Raw genomic sequence first — 12,047 nt, forward strand, 5'->3', positions numbered from 1 at the left:
TTACAGATGCTGCAGCTAACATAAAAGAAAGTTGGAGTAGGCCTTGCCTTAGCTACCCCAAAATGGGTTGCATAGAATATGTGAAAAGATAACATTCTTTTATCCCACGGTCGATAAACTATTTTCAAATGGAAGTTTATATCAAGTCACCTAAAAGAATAGACATTTTAAATTAAAAATGCCCTCTTCCACAAGCTTCCACAGTTACGCAATGGGGCACTTCATTGGATGCCGTTGAGAATTATGCCCAGAACTGAACTATTCGTATTTGTCTTAAGTGATCTAAACAAAAACGGAGCATCGTCTAAATTATGCAAGAACTGTTAAAAGATTCCTCCGTAAAGCTCGCGTTAGCATTCAGCATTCATTTCAACGAACTTGTCCTTTCTTTCTCGTTGTATAGAAAAGCTTGAATCGTCATCGAACACTCTGCTAGTTTCAGTGGGTGAAATCCGCATAGTATAAACGAAACCAAAATAACTTACTGGAGCTAACGGAGAATGCTAATGTCTAAATTTACAGACATTTAATTTTTTTCTTTTAAATAACAATAATAATAAAAAAATTCAAACGTTGTGTAAAACTGCACGTGTTTTGGAAGGAGAAATGGAGGAAGATGCGGTCAATTTCAGTGTTAGTGAAACTTCGTGTTTCAAATCTGCGAGAATTGTTTCTTGTGACGTGGAGCAACCTTTCTCGCAATATAAGACGCCTTTTAGAGATAATCGCCATAAATTTACAATGGAGAACTTGGAGAAAACTACGATGGTCCACTGCAACGCTACTAAAGAATAGCTCGCTAAAAGGTAAGCATTTTAAAACTGACTTTTAAGATGTTTACAATACACATAATATTTAAGTTTCTGTTACAAAATAGTTTTATTTTTGTCATATATTTTTCTGGTTTTATCACACATTTTCAAAATTTATGTCGCATAAATAAATAAATATTTCTGAGTTTTAGCACATAAAGTTCCGTTTCCTACTGATTACAGTACGACATTTTTAGAAAAAAAAAAAATTTTTTTGTGAAAACCACACTCCTATTGTAATTGCAACGTAGTCCCTTTACACCAGGGGCATCATTTCAGACTTCACTTGAGAGGGGCAAAGGCATCACCGACATAAGACTTTCACGTTTTACACTAGTATATTAGTAGACAATCGATTAAAGTATATGCATTCCTCAAAATCTTGGGGGCAATTGCCCCCTCCTGCCCCCCTAAATAACGCCCTTGCTTTACACTTGAAAAATTCATATTACAATTTACTTACGAAGTTCTCGACGTTCTTGAGGAGGTCGTCTTCTTAAGTATAGGACGATTACAATGGAAGCAATAATTAAAGCTATAGCTCCACTTGATCCTGCAAGTGCATACATGGTATGTTTATCACCTATTTCAGTAGTAGGAATATCAGACGGTACGTCAGGCTTTAACTCTGAAATAAAAGAATTGAAAGTTTTACAATTTTAATACAAGAGATGCAAATTCAAGATTACTATTTGAAATAAACATGAACTTCAAATAAAATAATTTCAATTGAAATAAGACAATTTCAATTCAATAAAAACCACCGACACTACAGCCTTTATGGGCCTGAGCTGCTCCAACGCCATCTGTTAGCGCCCAGCTAAACTATATTCAGCCTAGCGATGAACACGTGGTCATCGCTGCGTCGCCCTCTCTCTAATTGGCGTATCAGGAACTTCCTAGACTTAGTGGCCGTCACGTCTTTTATTCACGACTCCCCAATTTGCCTCACAACGCTGGGTGGACACCGAAAATTGGAAAGCATCAGCCGGGAATAGAACCCGGGACCACACGGAAGTGAGTCTAACACTGTAACCACTGGACTACCGTGCCCCTTTAAATAAGGTAACTGCATACAGTATATTAAGGATATCTTTCTGGCCTTTGTTTTCTACGAATTTTCCTAGTATATCACTCTGTATTCGATCTTTGCATTGGCCTGTTATTATTATTAAACATTTAGTTTTAATTTCTTTATATATATATTACTCTTTAAGTAATTTATTTTCACTTTTAATATTTTATTACGTTTTCCATTGTCTCTATTTCGCTAAACACAGTGTTTCTTAATTTCTTCCTTGTACCATGTTAGCTTTTTGCATTTATTTCGATTATTTTATAATTTGCAATTTCTTCTTCTTACTTGTACAGTCCGCAGCAATAAACCTGCAACATGAGTATGTAAGTTTACTGTGAAACTACGCCTAACAGCGCAGGGAATCAACATAACGTCTAAGTGGCATGAATCACTCCAGGAGAATTATCGGCGTCTTTCCTTGCACACTTATTATGGATTCAAAAGACCTCCTCGTTTCTCAATAAACTTACATGCTCATGTTGCAGGTTTTTTTTGCTACGGACTGTACCATTCTTCCAACAATTATTTCTACAAAGTTCTCTGAAGTAACTCTCTGCTGACTAGTTTCTAGTGTTTTCGTCACTCTTTACAAACCCTACTCAGGGCCGTCATATCGTTCGAGGCAGTTACCAGTGAAACAAATCTAATTTATCTCTCTTAATTTATAACAACATGGATGCGCTATAATTTATGTCCTTCTCATATTTCGCCTTCGATTTCTGATAAAGCCATTTTCAGGGAAACTGAGATAGAAAAAGTTCTCGAGCTACTTTATGGATCATATATTTATGTTCTTTGTAGAACTAGATTTTATCCTGAATTTGTAAATTTTTTAGGCACATTAACGAGTCTCATAATCCTTGTTACTCCATTTGTGAAGTTCAACGGAATAATATGATGAGTAGCAGCAAATGTTTTTTAAACTTTAACTAGTAACTATTATTTTCACTTTTTGATGTAGTCCACCACATATTTTGCAGATTTATCGATTCTTAAGTTTGCCTAGTTACTTTTTAATGCACGAAGAAATCCCAAGATTGAAAGCTGTAGTCCAATTCCGAGATCAAATAAGAAGTTACAAGCTATTCTTTCATGAATCTTTAGATCTACTTCGTGGCTATTTGGATAAGCGTGCGCGCCTTTGGCGTGGAAGACTCGGGTTTCATTCGCAGCGGAAGCTCATGTGGTTCGGATTCCACGTTAAGAGCCTGACATACTAAAAATAATACAAAATTTACCATTTTCCTTTCGCTTGTTTTTCATGAGTGAAAGGAGATAATGAAATGCAACTTACCACAATCATAGATAATATTCTACAAAGGAAAATATGAATCTGAAGAATTTTCGGTGTTGTCAACCATAGAAATTACAGGGTTGCCAGAATAATATTTCCTTTAAAATCTAAGTTAGGGCAGCGACTAGAGGAACGAACTCAACTGTATTTGATTACCTACTATATTGTCTTGGAATCCTGCGAACAACATTTTAAATAATAGTTGTATTTAGTTTGAAATAAACAAAATAGTTTTAACATGCAGTTATTAAAGTTAAATAATAATGCTATTTAAAAAGTAGCTTACAGGGTACCAAAACATGATACGTAATCAAATGCAGTTGAGTTCGTTCCTCTAGTCGCTGACTTAACTTAGATTTTGGGGAAATCTTATTCTAGCAACACTGTAATTTCTATGGATGGCAACACTAAAAATCCTTCAGGTTCATATTTTCTGTTGTAGAATAACATTATCTACGATTGTGGTATATTGCATTTCATTATCTCCTTTCACATATGAAAAACAAGCAAAAGAAAAATGGTAAATTTTATATTATTTTTGGTATGTCAGGTTCTTAAGTTGTTAGTCCAAGTCTCATATAGCCTCGATGCTGAACGGGAAACTAAACTCACAAGGAGAAGGCAGAGTTTGGTAAGTGAACTTCGGGGCCATTTTTTTCGAGGTGGTAATGCACATTTAAAGAGTTAATATTACAAATTGGGAGAGCGCAATGGCCAAAAATAACGGAGGAAAACTGTCTTAAAGTTTTCTACGACGACACACGAATCTACCAAGTGATGGTGTGGCAGAGTAAGTAAAATCTGTGACTTATGTGTAAAGTGTCCCGGGTTCGATTCCTGTTCGAGTCATACATTTTTTTTTTTTTTTGCTTCAATCAATAAAGTAGGCATTTGTAACTATAAGTAAAATATTAATTCGCCGTATGTTTATAATGAAAATTTTCAAATCACTTGTAAAATCTTCCATGATAACTGGCAAACAAAATTTAATCTAATCCGTAAATATTCTGATATCACGAGTTATATTATTGTTACGACCAGTGGCGTATTTACGAGTTTATTTCGGAGGGGCTTTGCCAACTTTAGTAGTGGAAATGTGAAAATTCTCCAAGATATTTCATTTACTTTTTATAGTAAATAACATTTCGGGGAGGTTAAGCCCGGAATCCCCGTTTAAATACGCCACTGGTTACGACAGTCGTTGTGTAATAAATGTTCTTGACGCTTTGTGTCTACATGTGTTGACAGTTTGTGAATTACAAAGGAGTTGAGGGGGAAATCTCCTTGGCTAATACTGGATGTTGCTATAACCAAAGGAGATTTCCTCCTCATTCCCCTTGTAATTCGCACACTGTCTACAGATGTAGACACGAAGCGTCAAGAACATTTTTTACACAACGGCTGCGGTAACAATAATATTTACGGAATAGGTTAAATTTTGTTCCTACCGTAGTTAACATGGAATATTGAAAGATTTTACAAGTGATTTGGAAATTTCTATTGTTTTATTCATTATAAACATATAGTGAATTAATATTTTACTTATAGTTACAAATGGCTACAGGTACTTTATTGGTTGAAGCAAAAAAAAAAAAAAAGCATGACTCGAACAGGAATTGAACTCGAAACCCTTTACTCATGAGTCAAAGATTTTCCTCACTTTGCCACGACACTTGGTAAATGTGTGCGTCGTTCAATATATGCAGCGAGTAGAAAACTTTAAGACAGTTTTTCTCCGTTATTTATGGTCATTGCGCTCTCCCAGTTTGCATTAATTCTGTTAATGTGCACTACCAACTCGCAAAAAATGGCCCCCCGAAGTTCACTTACCAAAGTCTGCCTTCTCCTTGTTAGATCTAATCCAACAAAAATTTCTCCAATCCTTTATGACATCATCTCATTGTCCAGCGTTCCACTGTCTTGGTTTATTTTAGGTTCCTTAATTCTTAAAGCACGGTTGATAAGTGATAAAATCATACGTAGTATTTTCGTCTTTTACGAAATATTGGAAGAATAAAACTTGTATAAGTGAACACACTAAAATTTTCATTTTATAATGAAAAAACATACGGATGCAGTATGACACTATTTACATTCCTATTTTTCCTTTCTTCTCTGCTTTTCTCGTTGACGAACCCTTTGAGGCTCGAACGATATACTGGGTGTCCACAACCTTTTGGGTCAAATTTATACAAGTGATAAAAGGGGTACAATACGACGGGGTAGGAACCAGTACGACGTTTCAATAACAAATGTGTTTATCAGGTCGATATAACCTGCTTTATTGTGCATAACACTACATCTGAGGATGTAAGGTCAGTACAAACTACTACTGCACTGTACGTACCAAAAATTCATAGTAACTGCTCGAAGTGACAACCATCAACCTCGATGCACGGAGCACAACACCTAAGGAAATTTTGCCTTACTTGCTCAAATATTTCCGGTGCCTCTTGCACAATCAAGCAGGCATTTAGAACTCTTGTACGCAAGTCCTTCTTGGATTCTACCGGCGATTCACACACCAAGGACTTGATGTGTCCTCAAAAGAAAAAGTCGAGAGGGTTAAGATTCGTGGAGCGCGTTGGCCACCGGATGGGACCTCCTCTTGCAATCCAACGATTAGGGAAGGTTGTATCCTAATAATGGCGAACATTCACATTGAAGTGGGCAGGTGCGCCGTCATGTTGCACGCACATTCTCGCGCGGACATCTAAAGGAACAGTCTCCAATAATTCAGGCAACACATCACGAAGTAAGAGCAGATACTGCTGTCCAGGCAAGCGATGTGGGAAGAGATAACAGGGTGTCTACTGAGTTTCATTTTCAAACTTCCTGTATATTCAGTATATCAGCAAAATTCCTGTATCTAATACAATGATTTTTTAAAGTTCTTTAGGAATAATCACACTCTTGATGATTTCAGGTTTGTAATTGTTTTAACATCAAAAGAATATTTTATTTTTAATAAATTGAGTTAACTTTTTTTTTTTAAATACAATGATTTTTTTAACTTTATTTTTTAAAATACAATGACTTTTTTAACATTATTTAAAGGTCCTCCCAAATCCCCTCACAGCCCTCTACTCCACCCATTGCTTTAAATGTCTAATTACAAAATGTATACAACTCTTGCTCTGGAAAAATTTACAATCTCAATAGATACAAAATTGTTTCTAAGACTATTAAAACAATTACAAAAAAATATATATATATTGTTGACTAACTACCAGTTTCATGATTTTTCCAGTATGTGGATCAAAATTCCAGTATATTTCCAGTATTTCCAGTATCAAAATTAAATTCCAGTATAATTCAAGTATTTCCAGTATCAGTAGACACCCTGGATAAGGTCCTATTAGCTAATCGTGTACAATCCCAACACACAAGTTGATGCGGAATTGTTCCTGACAACTAGTTATACCATTTGTTCTCAGAGATTGCTGCAACTTCAAGATGGCATGACGCTTGACCTTCGGTTTCCTATCACAAAATACTTATATTGGACCCTGTATATATATATATATATATATATATATATATATATATATAATCTCGTCGCAAGAACAAGAAAGCTCTCCGTGGGTGGTTTCGGCAATGTCCGAACACTCGTATCCCCTTACTAGTGACATTGTAAGTAAATGTGTATCCACCAACGTTGCCATAGTTTTGGGTCTCTGTTATACTCTGATTTATGACTTACACATGTGGGTTTAAGAGGTCACTTTCCTCTCTTTCTTTTTCCCCCTTGCCGTGGATTTGGGATTCCATTTTGCTCTTTTCTCCCCCTTGCAAACGAAAGGTACATGCTCTATTTTGTGTTAATGCTAGTTAAAAAAAAAAAGATATAAAAGATTTTTAAGTACACGGCCACATCGCATATAATGCAAGAAAATTAATTAGGACGACCTATGCTTTGGTGTAGAATTTTATAAAAATAATCGATGTAATACGCGTATAATGTAATTATGTAATAAAGTAATTGAATATAATGTAATAAATGCAAAATATAATTAAAATACATTATTCATAAATTTCTGATCTCATGTTGCCCAGTGGCGTAGGGAAGGGGGGGCAGCCCCCCCAAAGAGGTCCGACAATGTACTTTGGTACTTTGATGTTTGTAATTTTTTATATATTTTATGTTTATATATTTTTGTTTGTAATTCCTCTATATGTACCTATAACAGCACTTGTCCCCCCCCAAACACACATCCTATCTACGCTACTGATGTTTTAAGTTTTACGTCCCACGCATAAGCCGGTTAGGCTAAAGGAGACGGTGAAGATGAGAAATGCATGAAATTGTGGAATGAAGAAAGTGGGAGGAAACGGGAGAACCCCGAGAAAACCCACGAGCACGGTGTTTGTCCACCACAAAGTCCACACGGCGCGAGCTGGGATCGAACCAGGGATCCTGAGCACCGGAGGTGAACGCTCTACCAAATGATTTATGAAACACGAAAAGAAATTCGTTAGAGTAGTTTTTGAGTTTGAGTAGTTTGAGACAAATTTTGATTTTCATCTTTCAGTAAACTACTCGTAGTTTTAGAGGTGTTAAGAAAATTGGAAAATGACGCTAGAGAATCTTGTAAAAAACCTTAAGTTTAAAATTATGTCTCGATACGCTGAACCGTAGACATGCCCTCTAGGCAACCGAACATATTTTCACTGGGACGAACAGAACTCCGTTTTGAGACATGTAGGGATCATCTAACGTACAAATCCGTTTAAATCTATTTTTTTTTTCATGATTGCTATACTTTCTTATTTCCTATCGTCACTCGAAAGTAAAAAGAAAATTTTGTAAAGAAGACAATCAAGACTATCTTCTCATCATCACGAGAAAACTGCTGAGCCGTTTGGAAAGAATTTTGGAACATTAGCACTTGGCTCAAACTGGGCTTTCCAGGTCTCTTTCATTATAATGAGTTTCCTAAGAGGTATGTGTCCTCCACACTCAAAATGATGTTATTTGTCATCATCATGAGAAAAACGGATAGATTGTTTCAAATGGATTTTGCAATGTAGGTAACAGTTGACTGGAGTCGGATTTCTTTCATGTCACTTTCATTAAAGGCGTATCCTAGGGGGAAAGGGTTCAAATATAGAATATGTCAAAAGCTGTTAAACAGTTTAAAATCAATTTTTGAAAATAGCACTTGGGTGGCCTAACCTTTTATAATTTAATTTCCATTTAAATACCTAAATGCGAAAAAAAGGGTTCAAATATGATTAACATTTCAAATATTCTCCATAAATCTACTCTTCCCGTGAACGCCGGTTCTTCAGCCAGTTAATAAATAATTTTATGATTAGCGGCAATAAAAATAATAATTTAATGTTACAACGAAGGCAAGTTGTGTCATGTGTGGTTATCACATTGCTTTCTTTATTGTTGTTCTAGGCCAAGGTTCCCTCTTTCTTAATTCAATTATCTAAAGATGTAGATTAAAAACTGAAAATTCTGTGTTTGATCGGGAATCAATCCGAAACAAAGCATATTAAATTAACTATAATAGTAAAACAATAAATATTTCCTGGTGCTAAATTTCACATTACAATTGGAAAGTTTACAGAATTATGCAACGAGAAATCTTGACAGAATTGTCCATGATTTTCGTTTTCCTCTCAAACGAATTGTGAGATACTACCTTTTACTTATTATTTGTCAGCATCCTTTCCAAAATATTTCCCCATTTCTCATTATAATGTTAAAATTCATTCAAACTATACCTAGATCACTATTAAATACGTAAATACCTCTCAGCAATAATAATAATATAATAGATGAGAATAGTTGTTCCGCTAATAACTAACCATGGTCATCCTGGGTAACTCGATCTAAACCCCGTGGCCTATACATAACACTGTCAAATACCGAAGAGAAAGAAGAAAATTTAATATTATGCCTATGTTCTTCCGGTGTCATGAGGAAAACTCAGTAAAAGAAAATTAATTTAGACGGCCTATGCTCTAGTGAAGAATTCTATAAAAATAATCGATGTAAAATATAGTGTAATTATGTAATAAAATAATTAAAAATAATGTAATTTAATAAAATGTAAAATATAATTGAAATACACTGTTTGTAAATTTTTGATATCTTGTTGCCTTATCTATTATGTAAATGAGAAAGTTACTTCTTCATCATGCATTTCAGATATTATTATTCGACTAGAATTGAAGATACTTTTATATAGATTAAAATCTTCCTCGTGTTTTTTTTTTTTTTTTTTTCAATAGATGCATTCATGTTTATCTTTTAAATAAATGCACAGTCCAAAATGTGTTTCTTGCCTTCTTTGTTTATTTCATTCTTTCTATATAGAGAACAGGGAGATGAACAAACATTGACCAACTGGCAGGAAATATGGTTCGCTCCTTCTTAACGGAAGAAGAAAGATATTCTTTTGAAGTGTCAAATAACAAAACAACACGAAGGACTCGCAGCTTCCAGGCTACTTTTTTCTTCGCCAAAACATTTAAAACATTCCATTCCTTACTCAAGTAACGGAGATCAGCTTTTACTCACCCCCTCCTATTTTAGCTGAGAGCTGTCATGGAGTTCGAATTTGTTGGCAACATCGGATTTCGGAAAAAATATCTGTTTCACTACCATGTAATGGGCGGAGAAGGGTAATAGGTCAAGTTTCTGGACCTCACCCTAAGGCCGTCATGAAATTTCCAATAGTATATATATATATATATATATATATATATATATATATATATATATATATATATATATATAACTACCATGTTAGTATCTCTTACTTTGATTTTTATATGCCTACACTAACATTTCTTTGTTCTAACTGCATATATTCAAGAAATTTAATACTTACAGATAAAATAAACCTTAACTTACCATTATTCCGCGCAATCCATGAGCATCGTTTACCAGGAACTTCCCAAATACTGCCTGATTCACAGCGATCATCATCTGCAGTTATCTATAACAACAACAGATACTTTTGAATCGTTTCCTTTATTGAAAAGTAAATCATTGTTATTATCATAATCACTAGAAGATCCATTGACATCACTAGCAAATCACTTGATACAAACTGAAATAATTCTATGCACTATTTCAATACCTAACCTCTTCGTTTCGCTATCGGTTTTTATTTTGTTCATCAATTTTTATTCTTCCCTCCCTCAGCCATCCGATACAGCACACATTCTATTACGTCCTTCAATTTATTTTTAAACAAATGTCCTAACCTGTTTTATTTCTTCCTTTTAATTTCCTCTAACATTGAATGAAATATATATATATATATTGCTTACTTAAATGCATTTAAAATCTGGATCATATTTCTCCAGACAGGATGATCTTTGTTTTGGCCATAAACTTTAAATCGTGGACGTAATGGTACGAGTAGGTTAAGAGATAAAAATCTTACCTCGCATCCGGGAAGTAAACATCCCTGAAGACTGATAACGATGACAGAAAGCATTGAAACAGTTGGGAGAAATTTCTACTCCTCGTATACAGTGTAAGGTTTTAATTTCCAAATTATTCAATATGTGTTCTACAGTTACAATCAGCCAATATGTAAAGTATAAAGTTTTGTATCTAAAGTTTTTGTTTCAGGTGACAGCAATGTACCAGTCACCTCCACAAATTTAATATGGATGATGGAGCAGAGAGCAAGGCAGCTGGAGGTTGGACATATTTCTTAACCAACGGATTAACAGACTACTGAATGACTGAAGTTTAAAATTCCTTTTCAACACGAAAATTTCGTAAGATGGTACTTATTCTTAAAGCAGGATTCAAATACAAGACCAATAACACAGAAAGAAAGTGCTATAACGTGGGCAATGAACGTGTGGTTCTATGAGGTTTACGAAACCTGAGTGAAACCTGATCGGTCAACAACAATCTTGAAACTTAAATATTTTCCATCAACTTCATTTTCCACGTGAAGAAAGATCACTTCTGCTAGTAATATACAAACTAAGAGGTTAATACAAGAGTGGATTTAAAAAAAAAAAAAAAAATCATAAGATTCCCTTATCTCCATATTCAATAGCCTGTTATAGACTAACATGCTGTTTATCTAAATATTTTCCAATTTTTCCTCGTTTTCTCTGATGACGATACAATAACATTCAAAACTAGTTTTTTTTTTTTTTTTTAACGCAAATATGTTAAACATTGGCCACCACTTCCAAACAAAATATGTAATATTAAAACAAATGCATGGAAACTTACCCGTACACAATAATTTCCAGGTGTAATATTTTCAAATTCACACTGGAGCCCAAAGTGAGTCTGAAAAAGAAGAAACAGTTTTACTAAGAAGTAATTAGTGATACTCTTCGAGTGGACGACATTTTAATATGTAGTTTCAAAAAAAAATCAGGACATGATTATGTCTGTCCAACACCCTGAACTTGTTTATTTCATCACGAGAAAATACGTGAATTTGCTGAATTTGTTCAAGAATTTTAAGTGATTAATATATGGGACATTCCATGTCAAATCAACAAGTCATCAGACTTGACCATCTAAGATTTTTGTAAAAATTGGTGTACAGCTTTATTACAGTGGGAGATGAAAAAAATCCCAAATATTACCTCCCCCCTGAAAGTGTCTCTATACAGGGTGCTCAAAAATATCAAAAAATTGCATTTTTTCAGTTACAGTGATTATTAAAAATTGTCATACGTAAAATGTCATATGTGCACTAGAGACGTGAAACAAACACCATTGAAAACGTAGAGTGAGTATTATAAGAGAAAAATGAAATGAAATCTTTGAGTTTTACGTCCCACGGTTATGCCGGTTAGGCTAAAGGAGACGGTGATGATGAGTAATGAATGAAATGGTGGAATGAAGAAAGTGGGAGGA

At 34.6% G+C, this 12,047-nt stretch overlaps 1 protein-coding gene across 1 annotated transcript in view; it reads right to left on the reverse strand.

The window, feature by feature from the left end:
- LOC145685963 (uncharacterized) overlaps positions 1-12,047 on the reverse strand; it is a gene marked incomplete in the record, with an annotated part of 117,056 nt that overhangs the window by 24,906 nt on the left and 80,103 nt on the right. The window contains 3 exon segments of the mRNA XM_081758755.1: positions 1,276-1,440; positions 10,056-10,140; positions 11,409-11,468. Of these exon segments, the coding sequence (XP_081614881.1) occupies positions 1,276-1,440; positions 10,056-10,140; positions 11,409-11,468 (310 nt within the window).

The sequence above is a fragment of the Thermobia domestica genome, chromosome 5 (assembly GCF_964235325.1).
Source record: "Thermobia domestica chromosome 5, izTheDome1.hap1.1, whole genome shotgun sequence".
Taxonomy (NCBI): Eukaryota; Metazoa; Arthropoda; class Insecta; order Zygentoma; family Lepismatidae; genus Thermobia; species Thermobia domestica.